The sequence below is a fragment of the Danio rerio genome, chromosome 25 (assembly GCF_049306965.1).
Source record: "Danio rerio strain Tuebingen ecotype United States chromosome 25, GRCz12tu, whole genome shotgun sequence".
NCBI lineage: Eukaryota > Metazoa > Chordata > Actinopteri > Cypriniformes > Danionidae > Danio > Danio rerio.
In genome coordinates, this window is record NC_133200.1 from 4,072,795 (window position 1) to 4,097,500 (window position 24,706).

At 38.3% G+C, this 24,706-nt stretch overlaps 1 protein-coding gene across 1 annotated transcript in view; it reads right to left on the minus strand.

The window, feature by feature from the left end:
- Nucleotides 1-574: 574 nt before the first annotated feature.
- prkar2b (protein kinase cAMP-dependent type II regulatory subunit beta) overlaps nucleotides 575-24,706 on the minus strand; it is a 32,405-nt gene continuing 8,273 nt past the window's right edge. Inside the window, exons 3-11 of the mRNA XM_017354227.4 lie at nucleotides 15,363-15,415; nucleotides 15,193-15,276; nucleotides 13,254-13,360; nucleotides 10,654-10,807; nucleotides 7,752-7,853; nucleotides 7,581-7,655; nucleotides 7,001-7,069; nucleotides 6,780-6,915; nucleotides 575-4,668 (exon numbers count right to left, since the gene is read on the minus strand). Coding sequence (XP_017209716.1) covers nucleotides 4,535-4,668; nucleotides 6,780-6,915; nucleotides 7,001-7,069; nucleotides 7,581-7,655; nucleotides 7,752-7,853; nucleotides 10,654-10,807; nucleotides 13,254-13,360; nucleotides 15,193-15,276; nucleotides 15,363-15,415 — 914 coding nt within the window. The 3' untranslated portion in view covers nucleotides 575-4,534. The remainder of the gene's footprint in view (nucleotides 4,669-6,779; nucleotides 6,916-7,000; nucleotides 7,070-7,580; nucleotides 7,656-7,751; nucleotides 7,854-10,653; nucleotides 10,808-13,253; nucleotides 13,361-15,192; nucleotides 15,277-15,362; nucleotides 15,416-24,706) is intronic.

Sequence of the window (24,706 nt, forward strand, 5' to 3'; positions counted from 1 at the left end):
AAGGCAGGACTGATTACTTTTAGATCTGGCCTCCTATTGGTTGGGGCGCACGTCAGTCTGGTGAGCTCGACGCGCGATTGGATAATCGCTGGAACATTGGGCTAGACATGGATGGTTTGTTATTGTGTTTGTGATTGGCCAGTTCTTCGTGCCCGTTACATCAGTGGCGATTTTCATTGGTCAAAGCTTCGTTTTTTTAAGAAAAACCCTCCTCCTTTGTTAAATAGAGGATTTGAGATATGCATTGTCTTAAGACGTTGTAAACAAACACCAAACAACATCAGTAGATAACATTACAGCTAAACATTTAGCAGTCCTTTATAGCCTAAGGGACTTCAAAATGAGGAATACAACTTGTGATTCATCCTAAATGAGTCAAACAATGATGCTTAGTAGAAATACAAAGCTTATGTGAGGTGAATAATAGCGAAACGTCTCTTTAAATCTACAATATTATTGGAACAAGTGACCATTATTGGAAAATATTACATAAGATAGTTTATTTGAAGATTATACTCGGTTTTGTTGTTTGCATAGTAATGAAATGATCACATTTAGTCATAAAAAAACACGATTTAAATACAAAATTGTTCTTTATTTGAATGGAAAGTCAAATATAACTGACAGTATAATACTGGGCTCTCTTGCACCAAGAGACTGTAGACCTTTAATCCATTTTTCAGGACATAAAAAGCATTAGCGACTTCTCAATTCAGCGACAGAAATTCACACAGAAATGAGCACTGATTGGCAATTAAAAGTCTTTTTTTTTTCTCCCAGTGAACAGGGTAGAAATGGTGTAAAGTTACACTTGCACACAGATATGGTTTAGGGATTCACTACAGGCTAGTTTACCGACAGATAAACCAGTGGGATCTACATGGTGACGATGGCTAAGCTGTTCATATTAGAGGTAGACAGTAATGATTTATCTTTAGTGGTGTTTTAGGAAGAAATGGATACTACGTATGATTCTTTCTGTCAAGCAAAAAGATCCAATCAACAAGGACAAACTCTTCACATATCAAGAGAAAAGAAAACTGTCCAAATACTGCAGAAATTAGGAATAAAGCAAGTGCTCTGAAGAACTTTATCAAAATGCAGAAAGCTACCTAAAACAAATCAAACATAAACAGAAACCAACTCAAAAAAATATATACACATGAATAAAGAGGAATCATTCAGACTTCTGCAGATATAGCACACACTCTTGGTACATTTTAAGCATCTATAAAATAAAGACTCTTTGTGCATGTTGAATATATCTGAATTCAACGTGAAATACTTTTGTTTTAATAAAAAGCACTGAAGATGTGAACAAATCATCAAAATATGCTACACTATTAAAAGTAAAGATACACAATGGCTATTCATGTGTGACAGAAGTGAGGAGCTTCTTTAAAAGACTGAAAACGTATAGGTGAGGTGTTTTTTTTCATTACATTGGCATCAAAGTGCAATAATATTCAAAATTTCTTCACATCATTGAGTCTCTTTGTCATTTCTCTTATTGTGTTCCCAGGCAGATACCTCATCGAAGTGTAATGAAGGGTTAAAGTCAACATGAAACCACAAACCATTTCACTCCTGATACTTATGTATGTGTTTTATTGAATAAGTAAATAATTGGCAGGGTCTGATTTTAACCACCAGAACTGATTGGATAATGAATCATCATCTAAAAACAAGTGCTTCTATAGAAACCAATTTCTTTTTATGAATGAGACCATAATGAAAAACTTGCTAATTTTAGTTCATAATTCTGACTTTTTCTTATTTTTCTGATCTGCAACTCGAATTTGTGAGTTTATAGGCTTAACGTTTCTTTTTTTCTAACAATTCTTTAAACATTTTCACACTTTCTAGTAATTCTGTGTCAATTTGTCTCAATTCTGTTTATATTTCTCAATTTTGCATAACGGAAGGACTGGTGGGATACACGCGGGGGCTCGTCCGGGATAAGAGTGAGATTTTTGAGGGTGATTATAACGGAGACCAGCTAGCGAAGTGCTATGTAGTTGGGTTACATGTGGTTCTCGTCCAGGATGGGAGTGAGGTTTAGGGGAGTAAGTGTATTAGAGACCATCAAGCGAAGTGCTTTATAGTTGGGTTACATGTGGGGGCTCGTCTGGGATGGGATTGAGGTTTAGGGGGGTGAGTGTAATGGAAACCAGCTACGAAGTGCTATACAGTTGGGTTACATGTGGGGGCTTATCCAGGGTGGGAGTGAGTTTTAGGGGGGTGAGTGTAATGGAAACCAGCTACAAAGTGCTATGCAGATGGGTTACACGTGGGGGCTCGTCCGGGATAAAAGTGAGGTTTAGAGACAGGAGTGTAACAGAGACCAGCTAGTGAAAATCTATGCAGGTGGGTTATACGTAGGGGTTCGTCCAGGATGGGAGTGAGGTTTAGGGGGGTAAGTGTAATGAAGACCAGCTAGTGAAGTGCTATGCAGGTGGGTTACATGCAGGGGCTTGTCCAGGATGGGAGTGAGGTTAGGGGGGTAAGTGTAGACCAGCTAGTAAAGTTCTATGCAGGTAAACCTCACTCCTCTGACTTCAAAAGGTGATCTAGCGACAGACGCTAGTGGCCATGGTCTTTAGCCTCCTTGTTGGAGCAATCGACTCCCATGCAAAGAATCGCAGGTTCGATCCTAGCTTAGCACGGGTTGGGTGCAGTAGGACTAGTGGGTTACACATGGGGGCTCGTCCGGGATGGAAGTGAAGTTTAGTGGGGTGAGTGTAATAGAGATCATCAAGCGAAGTGCTATACAGTTAGGTTACATGTGGGGGCTCGTCCAGGGTGGGAGTGAGGTTTAGGGGGGTGAGTGTATTGGAAACCAGCTACGAAGTGCTATGCAGATGGGTTACATGCGGGGGCTCGTCCTGGATAAACGTGAGGTTTAGAGGCATGAGTGTAACAGACCAGCTAGTGAAAATCTATGCAGGTGGCTTATACGTGGGGGTTCGTCCAGGATGGGAGTGAGGTTTAGGGGGGTAAGTGTAATGAAGACCAGCTAGTGAAGTGCTATGCAGGTGGGTTACATGTGGGGGCTCGTCCGGAATAAAAGTGAGGTTTAGAGGTGTGAGTGTAACAGAGACCAGCTAGTGAAAAGCTATGCAGGTGGGTTACATGCGGGGGCTCGTCCGGAATAAAAGTGAGGTTTAGAGGTGTGAGTGTAACAGAGACCAGCTAGTGAAAAGCTATGCAGGTGGGTTACATGCGGGGGCTCGTCCGGGATGGGAGTGAGGTTTAGGGGGGTGAGTGTAGACCAACTAGTGAAGTTCTATGCAGGTAAACCTCACTCCTCTGACATCAAAAGGTGATCTAGCGACAGACGCTAGTGACCATGGTCTTTAGTCTCCTTGTTGGAGCAATTGACTCCCATGCAAAGAATCACAGATTCGATCCTAGCTTAGCGTGGGTTGGGTGCAGTAGGAATAGTGGGTTACACATGGGGGCTCGTCCGGGATGGGAGTGAGGTTTAGGGGGGTGAGTGAACTACTCCAGCATATGTTCTACACAGCGGATGCCCTTCCAGCCACAACCCAGTACTAGAAAACACCCATACACACAATCATTCACACAGGCACTCACACACTACAGACAATTTAGCTTATTCAATTCACCTATAGCGCATGTGTTTGGACTGTGGGGAAACTGGAGGACTTGGATGAAACCCATGCCAACACGGGGAGAACATGCAAACTCCACACAGAAATGACAACTGGTCTAGGCAGGACTCAAACCAGCTACCTTCTTGCTGCTAACCACTGAGCCACCGTGCCGCTCCATAAAGGATTACAAGAAAAATCTCAATTTTGATAAGGCGCAATTAATCACCTGTTTTATTAAATTTTGGAAACAAATCGGAGTCATCAAAAGTTCATAATTTGTTTTCATGTTGACTTTAATCTGTAAAATGATTTGTCTTGAAGTGAATGATCCATAAGTTGCTTTAACATATTTTTAGTGTAGCAGACCGGTGTTATCAAGATGCAGTTTAGACAGAGCTCTTCATCAATAATTTTAGTGTATTCAAAAATGGCTAGGAGTAAAAATGACTCGCGTAACACTGAAAACATTGACAAATCTCCAAATGCAGAAAGATTAAAAGTGAATTAAAGAATAAATTAACATATCACCCTGCCATATATGGCCCAAAAACACAGTCTTTATGCGGACGCCGCTGTAAAAGACACAGCATGTGAAGAAACAAACATGTTAAAAAAAGAACGATTTGGATAAACACACCAATACCAAATCCCCAAACCGAACCACCATAACCAAACCCTGCACATACACCCCGAAGGCAAACGCTCACATTTTGGCTTTTTTTCACAGCTAAAAAATTCATGATCATTGACACACACACCGGAGTTTCACATCTGTGAATGCAAAACAATAACTTCAAGCTGATGACCTATAAGTGAACACGGTTTTCTTGACCATGATGACGGGCCTCTACTTACCATATTGTCGTCGTTTCATGTTTGCATTTTAAAGTTTGCGACGTTTTATTGATTAACTGATTTCATGCATTCGGCTCCTCGATTGCGATTTGACTCCCGAAGAGCGTGATCAGCTGCTCTTCGTAATTCGCAATGTTTCGTTTCATGATGTCCATGCAGGGGCCTAATAACCTCTCGAACGCCTGCACGTCCATTACTGCAAAACACAAAGTCAATTAGACATGCAGTGTAAATGTCCACACTAATTTAGTTCATTTAAAAACATACATTTTTCCGTCAATTTTGGCCTTCCTAAAGAGCCATTTTCCCATTTAATAAAATTGACAAAACACATTTAGTCTCTAAACGAATATAACACAATTGGTTGGGTATACAGATGTAAGTGAGTGAGCCTATTCATCTGTTTACTGTAGGAAATTTACAAATTGTCTACATTTAACGTGATTGTTACTTAATATAATGAATTTTGGCATAAAAATATACACTACCTGACAAAAGTCTTGTCGCCTATTCAAGTTTTAGGAACAACAAATAATAACTTGACTTCTAGTTGATCGTTTGGTATCAGAAGTGGCTCATATGAAAAGTAAAGGCCTCTAGATTACGCTTATTTTACCCCAATAAAATATGATCATGCCTTGATTTTAAATGATTCAATCAGGACAGTAAGGTCTGACTTTGCTTAGACTAAAATTTCTTCACTGAACAGAAATAATGTCCAGTATAGAACATAAAGTCCTGCTGCAGTGGAGACAGAAGGAATATTGTGTCAGACTCCATCATGAGCTTGGAGGACTGCATCCATACATCTCTGACATGACTCAAATCAATGATTAATAAAGTAATCTGGAATGGCAAAGAAAGCGTTCCTGCAGGACTCCCGGAGTTTATCAAGATGCTTTGGATTCATCTTCAATGCCTCCTCCTTCATCTTACCCCAGACATGCTCAATAATGTTCATGTCTGGTGATTGGGCTGGCCAATCCTGCATCACCTTGACCTTCTTTGCTTTCAGGAGCTTTGATGTGGAGGCTGAAGTATGAGAAGGAGCGCTATCCTGCTGGAGAATTGTCCCTCTCCTGTGGTTTGTAATGTAATGGGGAGCACAAATGTCCTGATACCTCAGGTTGTTGATGCTGCCATCCACTTCATCCATCTCCTGCACGCCCCTATACTGAATGTAAGCCCAAACCATGAATTTACCTTTAACAGACTTGAGTGATTTCTGTGAGAATCTTGTGTCCATGCTGGTTCCAGTAGGTCTTCTGCAGTATTGGTGATGATTGGGATGCAGCTCAACAGATGATTCAGCAGAAAAATCCACCTTCTGACACTTTTCCTAACGATCAACTGTAAGTCAAGTTGTTATTTGTTGCTCCTACAACTGGGGTCCACGACCTTTGTCAGGAAGTGTGTATCATTTTGACCAATTATTTTTAATACATTGAAATATACCCGTGCAACATAAAGCAGGTTTTGTGCTTTAGTATATTACTAAATTACACTCTACCTTTATTTAATATCAATTTGACAAGTCATCACGTTGGAGTTATAAGGTTCAATCTGTGTTCTGGATGATTTTGAGATGTTGAGCTTCAAAGTTTTTGCATGCCATAAAGCAAACAGTGTGTGTGTAACATAAACTTAAAATGTAAACAACTTATAAAAAAAACATCCTTTAATGTAAATAAGTTGTCATTTAATAAGAATATGTCAATAACTCAATTTTGACAAAAATGTCAGACAGAACCTTATAATTCTAAGGTGACAAAATGTTTTGAAAGAAGTATACAAAGTGGGTGGGGGTGTTTTTTTTTATGTGTTTAATTTAATTTTCCTAATTGTTAAAGGGATATCCAAATATTCATTGTACTTTTGCAACTTACATAATGTTATGTATATTCCCAAATACACATACTTCTTATTTATTCATTCATTCATTCCTTCGGCTTAGTTTTCTGCCAACTTATCCAGCATATGTTTTACACAGTGGATGCCCTTTCAGCTGCAACCCAGTAATGGGAAACATCCCTACACACTCATTTACACACATACATTACGGCCAACTTAGTTCATTCAGTTCCCCTATAGCGCATGTGTTTGGACTTGTGGGGGAAATCGGAGCACCCCGGTGGAAACCCACACCAACACGGGGAGAACAAGCAAACTCCACACAGAAACGCCAACTGACCCAGCCGGGACTCGAACCAGCGACCTTCTTTTTTTAATTCATAGAATTGATTTGATTTGATAGACAAACCTTTCTGAGTGGTAAAACATCATTTAATCATAATAATAATGCATTACCTAAGCATTTGACGCTGTCCATGGCGTACGCTGAAGCCGCTCGTGGTTTGTTGGTGACGAGAGCCAATTCTCCGAAATACTGCCCACGTGAGCATGTGGCGATTTCCACTTCCTCGTCTTCAGTGTCGTTTTTTGACTAAAAGAGAGTGGATTTTCTGGTAAATGGGTGATTTATTGATTTATTAGGATGTACAATGAGTAGAATTGTGCTTGTGAACCACCTTGCTCCTCTTCATAGTGATTCTAACATGTCCCGACTCCACGATGTAGAAGCAATCCGCCAAATCCCCCTGTGAAAACAAAATACTTAAATATTAAAGGGGTTGTTCACCCAAAAATGAACATTTCCTCAGCTTTTACAAGCTCTCAAGTGAACCTCTTTCTTCAGTTGAACACAAAAGAAGATATTTTGAAGAATGCTGGAAATAATGTTGAATGGACCGCCAACTTTTCCAGCAAATGTTTTACACTGCCGATATTCTTTCAGCCACAACCCAGAACTGGGAAACACCATACACTCTTGCATTTACACACACTCATACACTACGGCTAATTTAGTTTATTCAGTTCACCTATAGCAGATGTGTTTGGGCTGTGGGGGAAACCGAAGCACCCCGTGGAAGCCCATGGCAACACGGGGAGAACATGCAAACTCCACATGGTAATGCCATCTGACTCAGCTGGGACTCGAACCAGCAACCTTCTTGCTGTGAGGCGACAGTGCTAACTACTGAGTCACGCTGCCACCAAAAACCAACATGTTTTGTGAAATAAAAACACTGGTGTCGAGATAATTCTAACCTGAGCAATGATCTGTTCCCCGCCATTGTACACTTTGGTCGACAAGACATCAACAACCTTCATTCTCTCTGAAACCTAAACAACAAGAGCGCTTTTATTTATGAAATCAACTAGCGGAAGAACAAACAACCATCAAATAATCAAGTAAAAATGAAGTGTGTGTGTTCAGACCTCCAGTGACGTGAGCAGTGGAAGCGTCCCGATGAAGGCCTCGTACATTTTCCTTTTCTTCGCGTTGTTCTTTACGATGATCCTTCTGAATGTCAATCGATCCTACAGATATTCAATCAATAATATTTTCATATTCTTCATAAAGGCCTGTAGCCATTATGGAACAGGAATTACAGTACTTTCTATGACCTGTAGAGGTCGCTCTAACATCAACAACATGCAAAATGAGGGAAGAAATTTAGCATAAGATTTCCCTACTGAGTTAATCAAAACACTTTTCAATTCTCTTCTGTCATCCCTGCTGAAAAATCCAGCTTAAACCAGCCTAGGCTGGTTGGCTGGTTTTAGCTGGTTGACCAGCCTGGTTTTAGAGGGATTTTGGCCATTTCCAGGCTGGTTTCCAGCCATTCCCAGCCTGGTCTTAGCTGGTCAGGCTGGAAAATGACCAGCCAAATCCAGCTAGCTTGACCAGCCTGGTTTAAGCTGGATATAGCTGGTTTTGGCTGGACTCCCAGCTTGGCTAGGGTGATCAAGCTGGTTTTAGCTGGTCATCTCCCAGCCTGACCAGCTAAGACCAGGCTGGAAATGGCTGGAGACCAGGCTGGAAATGGCTGGAAACCAGCCTGGAAGTGGCCAAAACCCCTCTAAAACCAGCCTGGTCGACCAGCCAACCAGCCTAGGCTGGTTTAAGCTGGATTTTTCAGCAGGGATTTGTATGTATTCATTGAACTACACTTTTATTTTGTTAGCTTAGCGAAGGAAAAGTCCTAACAATCCTTCTCAGTTTTTTATGCTAAATTTAAAGCAGTATCTTCTCCTTCCCCTGCTGAAAAATCTAGCTTAAACCAGCCTAGGCTGGTTGGCTGGTTTAAGCTGGTTGACCAGCCTGGTTTTAGAGGCGTTTTGGCCATTTCCAGGCTGGTTTCCAGCCATTTCCAGCCTGGTCTTAGCTGGTCAGGCTGGAAAATGACCAGCCAAATCCAGCTAAAACCAGCTTGACCAGCCTGGTTTAAGCTGGATATAGCTGGTTTTGGCTGGACTCCCAGCTTGGCTAGGCTGGTCAAGCTGGTTTTAGCTGGTCATCTCCCAGCCTGACCAGCTAAGACTAGGCTGGAAATGGCTGGAAACCAGCTTGGAAGTGGCCAAAACCCCATCTAAAACCAGCATGGCCGACCAGCTAAAACCAGCCTAGGCTGGTTTAAGCTGGATTTTTCAGCAGGGTCGTCGCTTTTAGTGACATTAAAAATATTAGCCATCAGTGCTAAAACATGTTATATATGTGTTTAACTGTATTTAAACATGTAAGCCATGTGTCAAAACATGCTAATTCCAGACAACAACATGTTAGCATCATGCTCAATCAGTAAACCATGCTAAAACATGTTGAGAGTTCAAAACATATAGCAACATACTTAAACCTTATAAGCTGCTTGCAAGAGGTTACATTAAACACAATAAAGCACATGATTACTTGCTAGAGATGTGGTATGAACTAGCTAATAAATGTTACCAATGTTAGAAACGTATAGCATTTTAATGCTAACAACATATTAAACATGTTACAAACACACAAATAACGAATGTGTTAACCATGCTAACAACATGCTAAAAAGTTAAATAATAATAGTAAATTGTTAAAAATGTTAAAAATCATGCTCATGATGGCAACATAGTAAACATGTTACCATGTGTCAAAATATATTCATGTTTTATAGACAACATGCAAATTCAAGCTAAAATGTTATCCATATGTTAAACATGTTTGCGATTTATACAAACAATGTTAACTATGATAAACACATGCTAACAGCATGTTAGTTCTAAGCCAAATATGTTAGCCATGTAAAAACGTCTTTGCAATTTTAGACTAACAGTGTTAATGTTAAACACACGCTAGCATGTTAATTCAGAGCCGAACATGTTAGCTATATCTTAAAAAATATTTGTGCTAACAATTTGTTAACATGATCATGCTACCAGAAAGCTCATTAGGATAGCCATATGTTAAAACATGTTTGTGATTTACACTAACGATATGTTAACAATGTTAAACACAAGCTAACAAGGTCATTCAAAGCTAAACATGTTAGCCATATGCATGTTTGTGATTTATGCTAACAATTCGTTAACCTTGCTAACAACAATTCAAGTCTAAACAATTAATACTGCCAAATTGTTAAAGATTTTAAAATTACGTTCATGCTAACAAATGGTTAAATGTGTTAATACGTTCCTGATTTATTTTAGCAATGCTAACCATGCTAAACGCGTGCTAACAACATGTTAATTTCTAAGCTAAACATGTTAGCCATGTTAAAACATGTTTGCAATTTTAGACTAACAGTGTTAAATAATTATAAGCACACCCTAACATGTTAATTCAAAGCCAAACATGTAAACAAGCATGTTAGCCATGTCTTAAAAAATATTTGTACCAACAATTTGTTAACATGATCATGCTAACAGAAAGCTCATTAGGATAGCCATATGTTAAAACATGTTTGTGATCTATACTAATGATCTGTTAACAATGATAAACACAAGCTAACAGGGTCATTCAAAGCTAAACATGCTAGGCATATGCATGTTTGTGATTTATACTAACAATTCGTTAACCATGCTAGCAACAATTCAATTCAAGTCTAAACAATTAATACTGCCAAATTGTTTTAAAATGTTCATGCTAACAAATGGTTAAACATGTTAAAATGCATAGCTGGTTTATTTTAGCAACGCTAACCACGCTAAACACATGCTAATTCAAGCTAAAACCATCTTAAGACATGTTACCCATGTGCTAATGCTACTTTATTGACTTTTTCTAGCTTCCTTAAGCTCTTTTAAGCTATTTTAGACGTTCAGATCATCAAGTAATTTGTGTTCTGTTTTCAGCTTTACTCACGAGGCACCACAGGGCTCCGGGTGAGGTAGCGATGATGGTTGCGGCCCTCGGCGTGTTGTACATCAGGGCCAGCTCTCCGAAACTGCCACGGTTGTCATATGAGCCCACGGTCCGCGTAGTGCCGTCCGCTTTCAGCAGGATCTCAAACATCCCCCTGCGTGACAAACCAAGGTTATTTATTCATTAATTTTTCTTCGGCTTAGTACCTGATCTAACAGGGGTCACCACAGCGGAATGAACCGCCTACTACCCTGGCATACAGTTGAAGTCAGAATTATTCGCCCTCCTGTGAATAGTTTTTTCTTTTCCAAATATTTCCCACATGATGTTTAACAGATTCAGGCATTTTTCACAGTATTTCCTATAATATTTTTTCTTCTGGAGGAAGTCTGATTTGTTTTATTTCAGCTAGATTAAAAGCAGTTTTTAAATTTTTAAACACCATTTTAAGGCCAATATTATTAGCCTCCCTAAGCAATATTTATTTCGATTGTCTACAGAGCAAACCAAGGTTACTATTGGTTTGCATTTTCAAATTAGTTCTTATTTTAATTCAATTTTTAACATTTTAGTGTAAATTTAGTTTGTTTCATTAAAGGTTTTGTTAGTTTTACTTTAGTTTTTATTGTGTGAACACATTTCTGTTTAGCTTTTATATATTTAGTTTCAGTTTTAGGTTCATCAGAGGTAACAGAAAACATTCAGCGTCGACCAAAGCAAAGTTTAAACTCTTGTGCAAACCTCTTAGTACTAAAAATAAGTAATTCTTTGAACACTAAACCACATAAATGCAGCTTTAAACTATAATAAAAAGTAAAAATGATAAAGAATTTGAACCTCCCGCTCTCCTTCGGGAAGCCAATACAGAAGTATCTGAAACTGAAATTCATCGAAAATTCGCTAGTCCTGGATGCATAAGGAGCAAATTTCTATTGAGCCCACTGTCAGAATGGCCAACATTACAGCAGAAAAAAAGGTGTGTACAGCCTGGTACAAAGAACGATTTTGGTTCATACAGCTAATATCACCCTTCATGACAACTGTGAAGGGGTGAATTTTTTAAAAACTCATCCGTTTCCTTTATATTAAGTTATATTAAGTCTGCATAATTAAGGGCGTGGCCACTTGAGTGACAGCTAGGTCTCGCTGGTCGCCGTCACTTCACCTCAGCTGATTCCGGCTGATTAGCTGCTGAACTCGGCATATACATCGTATTTTTGTTTTGTTTTATGTGGCTTTACACAGTCAGTTCTCTTTCGGGATTATTTTTTACAATTATCAGATGATATGTCATGCTGTGTGCACTTAATTGTGCTCACAACCCATTCACGTGGCCTCCTTTTCCCAGGTGAGTAAAGTTATATACTTTTATACCATCTCTATAAATGTATTTGTTTTATTTAAGATCATTTATTATTTATAATGTTCTTTAGACCTGTAAAGCACTCCAGAATCTGTCAGATTGATTAGCTGTAGGCTCTAAAACAGTCATCTGAAGCGTTGTCATACAGTGTTATGCTGGATTTCATCAGTAGTCCTGCATTTACTAACACAGACTATATCTGAAGTGTTTGGAAGTCATTTGCTTTTCCTCGTGTAGAAAAACGTCATAAGAACAATGTTTAGTGGCTCAATGTATTACAGCAGTGTTTATAAAAGTCTAAACACTTTATTGATATAGTGTACAACCAAGCACAAGAGGTCGGAAAACAAACGAGTCACAGGTGATAAAGTATTAAGCGTGTTTAATATAAAGTTAAACACATGCATATAAAGTATTAAGCGTTTTCCCAAAGTAAAGTGTGTCTGAACCAGGTCCAAGCAAAATGCCAGCAGGTGTCTGTAGCTCCACCCACTCTCCGCCTCTTTGCCCTTGTTTGGTATCTCGCCGTTGGTGCAATGACGTGCAAACAAAATGGCGACAGTTGGCTGCGCCTACTTGTGGCTTCTTTTGCAGTGTTCAGATCCTTATGGGTAACGTCACGAACACTACGTCCATATATTATACAGTCTATGATTCGAACAAGCTTCTCCATATTAAAAATCATGTATGTAGTTAAACATGGCTAATTGTCATTTTTGGCAGACAGAGAAAAATGTTTATATTGAAAAGATGTTTTTGATGTGTTGACTTGACATGACAGGTACGTCTATAAACAGCCGCAGGTCAGATTAAGTGCTTAAAAATGAGCACGTATTAATTTTGAAAAGTTATTGTTTCACTATTTTATTTCAGTTCGTTTTTCAGTAATTTTAGTTAGTCTAATTGGATTTTTTTGACCTCACCTCATACATCAGTCTCTCATTAAATCTTCTGACCAATCAAATGCTCTCTAGTGTCTGACATGCCCCGCCCCTTCTTGTTTGCATTTCATTTGATGCACTTGAGCTCAACCACTCTCACTGGCAGAGCTGTAATAAAAACAAAACACTATTGGCTGTTTTTAAAAAAGAGGAGGAGCTACTCTTCCCCGCCCTCTTTTCATTTATCAGTTGAAATAATGTCAAACATCGAATAATAATGCACTTTTCAAACCGCTTTACGAGATCTTTAAACGGCAGTATTGTCACAGTATAAAGGTGAATGTACAGTATCAAACCTCTCGATGACGTAGAAGTTGTCGCCGTCGTCGTCCTGGTCGATAATGTGCTCTCCGCTCACCACTACTTTCTCAAACATGGCATCCAGCACCTGAGACATCTGCTCCTGTTGTGTTGTGGGCAAAATATTGTGTCCGTCATTTATAAAAACAAGACATTTTAGGTGAATTGCTGCATATATTTGGGTTTTTTACAGGCTGACTCGAACTAAAAACCTTTAAATATGTTTGTTGCTTAAAATAAAGGTTCATTCATTCATTCATTCATTTTCTTGTCGGCTTATTCCCTTTATTAATTCGAGGTCGCCACAGCGGAATGAACCGCTAACTTATCCAGCAGGTTTTTACGCAGTGGATGCCCTTCCAGCCGCAACCCATCTCTGGGAAATGCTTAAAATAAATGATAGCAATAATTATTATTTAATTACAATAAAATATTTAACTACAATAAAATATTTAATAACAAATTTATTGACTAAATTAATTCATGCTAAAAATTTTAAATTGAATACACAGACGTGTAAATATGTTAAATAATTTAATATGTATTTAATATGTATTTAATATGTTAAATACACAGACGTGTAAATATGTTAAAAAAAAGAAATGCAGAAATGTTTATAAAAAACATTAACAAGGTAATTATTGTATTTCAAAACTATTTAAAAAATGTTAATTAAAGCTTAAATAACAATATAAATTTAGATGTATTAAAAAAATTGTAAAATGTTTTTGACATTTGAAATACAAACTGAAATATGTAAAAATGAAAAAACAAAACAAAATTACATCTAAATAATAATAATAATAATAATAAATAAAAAAACAATTAAGATGAAAAATAAAGTGATAAGTGGTTATTGAGGGGCGAAGCAGTGTCGCCTCACAGCAAGAAGGTTGCTGGGTCGCTGGTTTGAGCCTCGGCTCAGTTGGTGTTTCTGTGTGGAGTTTGCATGTTCTCCTAGCGTTCGCGTGGGTTTCCTCTGGGTGCTCCGGTTTCCCCCACAGTTCAGATACATGCGGTACAGGTGAATTGGATAGGCTAAAATTGTCCATACTGAATGAGTATGTGTGTGTATATGTTTCCCAGAGATGGGTTGCAGCTGGAAGGGCATCCCTTGTGTAAAAACTTGCTGGATAAGTTGGCGGTTCATCCCACTGTGGCAACCCCGGATTGATAAAGGGACTAAGCCGACAAGAAAATGAGTGAATGAATGAATGAATAAGCGCTTATTGAAATGAAGCCAATAATAAAATAAAAAATTACTATAACCACAGTCATTTTAAGTAAAATTACTTAAATAAAATATTTAGAAAATTGTAGATATTTAAGTAATTAATTTCTAATAGCTTGCTTCAAACACATGATTAGGCAAAAAAAATGCTGAGTTGTCGAAACCCAACGTTGGGTCAAATATGGACAAACTCATCCATTGGGTTCATTCATTCATTTTCCTTCGGCTTATTTCTTATTTCTTAATGTTTTTATTTCAGAGGTCACCACAGCGGAATGTACCGCCAACTGTTCCAGTATGATTTATGCAGCAGATGCCCTTCCAGCTGCAACAGCATTTTACGTATTGGGAAACACCCATACACACTCATTTCCACACTCACACACTGTGGACAGTTAAGTTTCTTCAGTTGACCTACAGCACTGTTTGGACTGTGGGGGGAAACCGGAGGAAACCCACACCAACATGAGCAGAACATGCCAAACTCCACACAGAAATGCCAACTGACCTAGCCGGGACTCGAACCAGCGGCCTTCCTGCTGTGAGGCAACAGTGCTAACAGTGCTGCCACCCCCAATTTATATATAAAAAAGTGTCATTTAAATACAAAATAAATTGACCCAACATTGAATTACAACAACCCAGCATATTTAGAGTGCAAACATGATGCTAAATTGTAGAAAAGCATCTCTTAGTCATCTGACCTGGTCCAGGTTTTTGAACAGCAGGATGTCTTTGCAGGCTTCCTGTAGTCTCTGTCTCTGCTCGTCTGTTTTGGGGTAAGTGACCTGAGCACAGACAGCAAAGCATTGTGGGAAACCGGCCAGCAATAACTGAGCAAAAGCAGCGTCTGCGGTTTGGAGAGTCCTCTTACCCTCGGCTCTCGCTCCTCTTCATCCTCATCAGGGTTGTACGCCTCCGCACAGACTGTCCAGAGAGCAGCGAACACAGAAAATACAGGCAGGATTAGAGAGGAAAAAAACAAAACCTGGACCTGTCTAGACAAAGCATTACCGCCGAGCTAAAAAGCAGTGCTTTCTGCAATCTAAAATCCACAGATGCCATCTGATTCTTGATGTCTGCCTTTAAATGTACTCCCTTTTTATTTTATTTAAAGATTTACAATGACAAAACAGTGGTGTAGGTGTCTCATGTTAGAAGATACAATAATATAGCCATCTACTATACAATCATCCATCGGCTAGTAATTCAGGTCTTTTGTAAAGGGTAAAATTGACACAAAAGAAATTTAATTCAAATAAAAACTGTCCGTCTTTCAAGATACATTCTCCAAAAACTCCCATAGAGGGTTCCAGATATGCCAGAAATCATCAGATTTCCGGCTCAAGTCGTAAGTCAGTTTTTCCAAGGGTAAGAAAATGGCAACCTGATCTATCCACATATTGACAGGGAATGTTAGGAGAGGACCACAACAAAAGAGTTAATTTTCTTGCAAGATATGTACAAAAGTCTAACACAGATTCTAGTCCATGACTAAGTTTTAGAGCAGTAAATTTACTCCTTTTTTTTGGTGAAGCACAAAAGGAGATGTTTAGCAGAGTGTTCAAGCTGCTCTTTTAGAAACAGAGCTCATGATAACTGCTATTTGACAGCTACAAATGAAGGTTTCCTTTAGTAAATAATAAGTAACAACTAACTATAAATGATTAAAATAAAATGGAAATTTGAGATTAGTCAACCCAAACTGTCTTTTACGAATAAGTTTACCAAATAAAAATGACTAAAGTTAAAAAACAACAGAATAAAAGAATAAAACTGTTAATAATTAAAACAAAAAAAATTTATGGGGGCGCAGTAGGTAGTGCTGTCGCCTCACAGCAAGAAGGTTGCTGGTTCGATCCTCGGCTCATTTGGCGTTTCTGTGTGGAGTTTGCATGTTCTCCCTGCGTTCGCGTGGGTTTGCTCCGGTTTCCCTCACAGTCCAAAGACATGCGGTACAGGTGAATTGGGAAGGCTAAATTGCCAGAAGTGTATGAGTGTCTGTGTGTGTGTGAATGTTTCCCAGAGATGGATTGCGGCTGGAAGCGTAAAAATAAAAATAAAAACGTGCTGGATAAGTTGGCGGTTCATTCCGCTGTGGCGATCTCGGAAGCCGACAACAAAATGAATGAATGAATGTTCTCCAATCTAAAATAAATCTAATTAAATCAAACCCTACATTAATTTATTTATGTTGCCATGGCAACCGTTTGAAATAATAAAAAATGGACTACAAGTTAACTGAACCTAATATTAAAATATAAATAAATAAATGAATAAAACAAACCTATTGAGTAGGGCTGCATGATATTGGAAACATCTGACATTGCTATATTTGGTTTTGTTGCGATATATATATTTATCCATTCATTCATTTTCTTTTGGCTTAGTCCCTTTATGAATCTGCGGTCGCCACAGCGGAATGAACCGCCAACTTATCCAGCATATGTGTTACGCAGCGGATGCCCTTCCAGCTGCAACCAATCACTGAGAAACATCCACACACACTCAATCACATACACTATAGACACTTCTGCACTGGTGGTCTCAGCGATGGCAAGAAACCATCTGACCTAATGCTGCCTTTCTTTCCAGAATTTCCCTCAAAAATATTTGCAGACAGGAAAAGAAACATTATTCGATTAAATAAATAACAAAGTGATTTTACAGATTTCAAAAGAAATATCTTAATTTTAAATAGTAACCTAAGCAAAAGCTTGACAACAAAGATCCTAACAATGACTTGTATATCCATGCCATGCATCATTTTGAAGTTGAAATAAGTGAAACATATTTGTTAGTCTTTTAATTACAATTTTTTATGAATTAATAATTGTTCCTCTTAGAAGTGCTGTAGATAAAGTGAGATTAGAGTGTTAGCTCAGTAGTTTTATGTTTTAGAATAGAATATGGAATATTCTCGATAATATCTGTAAAAGAAACATTGCCTCTACATTTACAAACATTTCAACTAATATGGAAAACTAGTGCATGTTTTTACCAAAACTAATATTGGAATTTTTTTAAGTGAGTGTAAAACTTTATAATTTTATTAAAAAATGATGGACAGAGCACAGATCAATGCAATTCAGAGACCAGAATGCAATTCACAACCATAAATAAACAGAAAACACTTGTGAATACAGAAAGTGTTCATTAGCAGATATTATTTACAGTGTAGCACACTGTGTGTTATGTTGTATGAACTACTTTACGATGCTTTTACCCTTCACAGTATGAAAGACTGTGGCTCAGACATTCTGCTAAACGTCTTCTTTCATGTTTCACAAGTGAAATGCGCATTTTTTGATGAACCATTTCAGAAAAGTTTGAGGAAAATCCTTGCTTTTCGCCTGTATTATGCATATAGTACACTAAAAATAATGATTCTTTGAATTTACTACATTTTTTTTTAAGGTAACTGGTTCCAAGCAATGCATATAGGCTGAATTTAAACAAAATAATTAAGGTAATTAAGTTAAACATGACTAAATTTGTTTGTTTGAAGCAGGGGTGTCAAATCCAAACTTGGTAAGGGCCGCACTGTTGTGAGTAAAGTCAGGGGCCATATTTACACATTTTTTAAATTGAAAAATAAAGAATATTAAAAAGAATATTTGAGAAAATAAAAGTGTACACTTCATAAACCACATTTATCAAAATAGTAAGGTTTTACATTTAATTTGTGTCACAGCCAGTTTTATCTCTATCACAACATGAAAAAAGGTCTCTATCCATTATAAGCATAAAACAGTACAGTAGGCTAGCATAGAACAGTAGTCTATTTTAAAAACAATTCATATTCAGAAAAACTGATGATAAAACAAAATGGCTGATATACCACATTGAAACAAGCAACAGATGGTTTCTGATATTGTATTATTGAACTTTCTTTTAGCTTTAAAAAGGCAACCTAATCATGAAATGATCCATGCCAACTGTCGATGCCTACAACTCTGAACTTGTGGATTTCAGACCTAATATGGTGTCTGTGAGGCGGTTTCTTTGACATTGTGCTAGTCCCAGAAATACTTATCCTTGTTTACATTTAGTGCAACGTTGCGCTAACGTCTAAATTAGTGAGGATGGTAAAGTGCAACAGCACCACCTGCGTCTCAATATTGTAATTCTCACAATCCTAATATTGAACGTGGGCACGGGCCACTTCATTACCAAAACTTGTTGTCGGGCCTGATTAAATGTTTTGACGGGCCGCATTTGGCCTGCAGGCCTTGTAATTGACAGATGTGGTTTAAAGTCAGCCCATATGAATTGTTTGCAAGCACTCACCTTAAAAAAGTAGTAAATCCAATGAATCTTTTTTTCAGTGTACACACAGAGAGAGAGAGAGAGGGATGAGAGGTTTAATGCTCTCTTCTTTCACACGCCTCCAGAATTCCAGCTATAAATACCAATGCAGAGAGACGAAAAGACCAGGATCTCCACCGTCTCAATCAATACTCCACTCGCAGATGAACCAGAGCTGAGCTTCAGGGCCAGGAACCGTCTGGACTCAACTAACTCACGCAAAACTTTCCAACATTTGTACCGTAACTTCAGGTAAATCTTAAAGGGATAGTTCACACAGAAATAAAACTTTCCTGTTCATTTACTCACCCACAGGTCATCAAAGTATGTCGGTGACTATTTTAATTCAGTAGAACATTTTGAGCAGAATCTGTGGGGGTTAGTGATCATATGATGGCAGTGAATGGTGACCGGTTTTTGAGAATAAAAATAAACATACAGACGAGTCCAAATCAATAGCCATGGCTCCTGATGACGCACTGAGGTCTTGTGAAGCGAAGAAATTAAACATTATTTACAATAATATTGGCTTCATTCATTTTCTTGTCGGCTTAGTCCCTTTATTAATCCGGGGTCGCCACAGCGGAATGAACCGCCAACTTATCCAGCAAGTTTTTACGCAGCGGATGCCCTTCCAGCTGCAACCCATCTCTGGGAAACATCCACACACACATTCATACACTACGGACAATTTAGCCTACTCAATTCACCTGTACTGCATGTCTTTGGACTGTGGGGGAAACCGGAGCACCCAGAGGAAACCCACGCGAATGCAGGGAGAACATGCAAACTCCACACAGAAACGCCAACTGAGCCGAGGCTCGAACCAGCGACCCAGCGACCTTCTTGTTGTGAGGCGACAGCACTACCTACTGCGCCACTGCTTCGCCTATGATATTGGCTCATACAATATTATTAGTTGTCATTAAAGCGACCGGACTACATTAGCACATGCGCAGAGATCTGTTTGTCCAGACTGTGGATTAAAGCTAATAATATTGTAAATAACGTTCAATTTCTTACACGGACCAATCGTTTTTTAACCAGCTTCTAATGGTAAAAATTAATTAATAAAATTTTATTATCTGACTTAATTAAAACAGTCTGCAGAAACTCTTTAATTGACATTCTCCATTTGTACGTGTCATCAGAGGGGGAAAGCCCCGCCCATTGGTGACCTCATTATCACAAACAGCCCTGAGTGAGAAGCAGCCATCCACCTTTACCGTACGTTCACACCGAAAGCGCAGAGAGCGTCCAAGGTTGCTCTGACCGCCCTGGCGAAAACGCTGACTGCTTTCAGCTCCGGCGGCGAGAGCGTCAAAACTCGCTACATTGATCTCGTATTTAAAGGAGCCGTTGCAGCATATCAGTTACATTCCTGAATAAAACATGTTTCTAGCGTGAAAATGTTGAGCACTTCTTATCAAATTCATATAACAATGGAAGATCAAGTCCATATGTCTGAAATATCCTGAAGCAGCAATACTGTTTTGTACTGTCACGTCGCGTGAGATTCCCGCTTTTTTAAGATAAATTTATATAACATTAATGAACTTCAGTAACTCGCCAGTAACGTATTTAACGCATGTTCCTGTAAGAAAACATTGTAAATAATTGGAAATCCGGCAACCGCAATCATCAAACACTTGGGAACAACTGTGGTCGGAACCAAAGTTCACAGGTCTGTGTTCTCTGAACTCCTATCAATCGGTGGACGTCTTCATTCTGATTTCTTGCCGCCGAACCGCGGTAAAGTCTAGATCGGATATGCGGCCGGCCGGAAGTGCGCTATGCACATTAATAAAGCAGCATTTTTTTATAACACTGTATAACAATAATGAATATTTTTACAATACTGTGAGGGTAGGGTTTAGGGTTGGGGTGGGGGTAGGCGTTCAAAAATAAATTTTATTGGGTTATTTAATAGATAACATAACTAATACTCGGTACAACAACAGTTTTTACATTACTGTGACGGTTGGGTTTAGGGTTGGGGTGGGGGTAGACGGTAATAAAATAAAACAAATGAGAAATTTAATAAATAATAGAAACAATTCTCGTTAACTTCCGGCCGCAAACGTATCCGCTCTAGCAACAACCCCGAACCGCGTCATAGCTCATTACCATAAAGTTGACTTGATTTCAACTCTCCTCGACGCCCACGCCGGAGAAGACGCGCCGCGCTGCTCCTCGCCGCGTATCGCCGCCAGCTCTCATTGAAAATGAATGACTTCCGGCTACTTTGACGCTCCCGCCACTTTCGGTGTGAACGTACGGTTAGCGTTTACCCACTGTATCTGCAGGAGATCATTTTTAAAAGACGTTCAATAGCACAATCTCTTTCGAATTTAAAACGACAGTCACCAGAATGGCACAATTAGGATCAAAGCCTAAAAGGGTCAGTTTCAGAGAGTTATACATCATTATTTGTGTGGCATTTTAAGCTGAAACGTATCACACACACACACACACACACACACACTCTAGGCTTCATTCTCCTTCCCATCTGAGCTGTTTTCAGTCACAGTTTGAGAACAGAGGGTCACGCTCTTCTGTTAAAGCAAAGCTGACATGAAATAAAGCAGACGCAGAGCCGAGATGAGCACTTCTGACTCGCCTGACGAACTCTCACTAATAACAGAGCTGGCTTTGGTTTTATAGACGTCTCTTTCCATTCAAGTGTTTGACAGATGTCTGTGAGGATGACCATCTGTCCATCTGTTCATCCATCCATCTGTCTATCTGTCTGTTTATATCTCTCATTCTATGTATGCTTATATATCTATCATTCATCCATCCGTCCATCATTTATAATGTTTATACTTCCATCTATTATCCACCCATCCATCCACGCATCAATTTAGCTGTTCACTTCTATCAATCTGTTCATCTCTCTGTTCATCCATCCATTTAAATCCAAAACATTACGACTTTCACTCATCCATCAACCCATCCTTCTATCCAGTCCATCTATTCTACCAGTCCATGCATCTGTATAGTGTCCATCCATCATCTATAATGTCTATTAATCCATCAATCAATCATCTAACCATTCATCCATTCATTTATCTTCCAGGCATCTATCATAAATAATCTATTCATCCATTCTTTCATTAACAATTTAACCATTCATCTACCATTTATAATCTATTCATCCATCCATCATCTATAATCAATCTATCCATCAACCACCTAACCATCCCTCCACCTATATTCTATAATCTATCATCTATCCATCCCTCTATAATCTATTTGTCCATTCACCAACCATCTAACCATTTATTCATCCATCAATTTATAATATATTCATCCATCCATCAACCACCGAAACATCCGTCCATCCATCATCAATAATCTATCCATCATCAATCACCTAATCATCCATCTGTAATCAATCCATCCATCAACCATCTGTCTATTCATCCATCCATCTATATATCTATCTATTGATCAACCACCTAAACGTCCATCCATCCTTCCATCACTCTAGAATCCATCCATGCATCCCTTTATCAGCCATCCATTCATCCATATATAATCTATTTATCAATCCATCAACCATCCATCCCTCTAATCTAATCTAATCATTCATTCATCCATCAACCATGTATCCATTTATCAGGCATCCATCTATCTGTCCCTCCATCCATCCATCTATACTCTATTTGTCCATTCATCAACTATCTAACCATACATCCATCGAGCTATATCAATCCATCTATAAACTATTCATCCTTCCAACAGCCACTTAACCATCCATCCATCCATCTATAATCTATTCATCTATCCATCCATATATCCATTCATCATCCATACATATCCATCCATCCATCTACTATCTTTTAATTTATCCATTAACCAAGTGTCCATTCATCATCCATCGATCCATTCATCCATTTCATCTACTATCTTTCCATCCATCTATAATCTATTCATCCATCCATCAATCCATTAACCTCCTAAACATCCAATTATCCATTATTCATCAAGCTATCTAGAATCTATTCATTCATTCATTCATCCATCAATCAACCATGCATCCCTTTATCAGCCGTCCATCCATATATAATCTATTTATCAATCCATCAAACTTCCATCCATCCATCCATCCCTGTAGTCTAATCATTCATTTATTCATCCATCATCCATCAAATTCATGTATCCATTCATCATGCATCCATCTATTGATTTCTCCATCAAATATCTATTTGTCCCCCCATCCATCCATCTATACTCTATTTGTCCATTCATCATTCATCTATCTATCTATCTATCTATCTATCTATCTATCTATCTATCTATCTATCTATCTATCTATAATCTATCTATCTATCTATCTATCTATCTATCTATCTATCTATCTATCTATCTATCTATCTATCTATCTATCTATCTATCTATCTATCTATCTATAATCTATTCATCCATCAATCTAGCTATAATATATCAATCCATCTATAAACTTCATCCTTCCATCAGCCACCTAACCATTCATCTATCTATCTATCTATCTATCTATCTATCTATCTATCTATCTATCTATCTATCTATCTATCTATCTATCTATCTATCTATCTATCTATCTATCTATCTATCTATCTATCTATAAGCTATTCATCCATCAACCATATATCCATTAATCATTCATCTATCTATCCATCTACTGTATTATCTTTTAATCCATCAACCATGTGTCCATTCATCATCCATCTAACCCTCCATCATCCATCCATCATTCCATCTATAATCTATTCATCCATCCATCCATCATTCCATCTATAATCTATTCATCCATCAATCCATCCATCATTCCATCTATAATCTATTCATCCATCCATCCATCCATCATTCCATCTATAATCTATTCATCCATCCATCCATCAACCACCTAAACATCCATCCATCCATTAATCTAGAATCTATTCATTCATTAATTTATGCATCCATCAATCAACCATGCATCCCTTTATCAGCCGTCCATCCATCCATCCATATATAATCTATTTATCAATCCATCAACCATCCATCCATCCATCCATCCATATCTATCCATCTATTGTATTATCTTTTAATCCATCAACCATGTGTCCATTCATCATCCATCTAACCATCCATCATTCATCCATCCATCTATAATCTATGCATCCATACATCTATTCATCATTCATACATCTATCCATCCATCCATCCATCTACTGTATTATCTTTGAATTCATCCATCAACCAAGTGTCCATTCATCATCCATCTATCCATTCATCATCCACCCATCCATCCATCCATCAATTTATCTATCTTTCCATCCATCTATAATCTGTTCATCCATCAGCCACCTAACCATTCATCCATCCATTCATTTACCATCCATTCATCATCCATCCATCTGTAATCTATTCGTCCATTCATAAACCATCTATCCATCCATCCATCTCCAAACATTAACTTCCTCCCAACCTCATAAACACATTCCTTACTAATTGACCACCAAACTACTTTTACCGGTCACGATCTTACTTCATTTCCATTCTGTTATTTCAGTCTGGTCTGTGACTATTAACATCCCTCCATCCGTCCTCACGTGTTATAAAGTGCTTCACGAGGGACAGAACTTCACAGCATCTAACCCACTGCAAATCAAGCTGATCTTCCATTATAGTCAATTAAACCATTAGCTCTCTCAGCGCAGTAAACAAGCCAATTACACGTTAACAATAACAATCCAGTTAGATGTTTCATCAGATGGAAAAGATCACCAGCAAACTGCAAATAAGTTCACCCCCAAACAATAAATCCTCAATGGTAAATGATCTTAAAGGGGGGATATTATGCAAAAATCAGTTTTATAAGGAGTTTAAACACAGTGTGTGAATATAAGCAGCTTCTAAAGGTAAACATGTATTAATTGTATT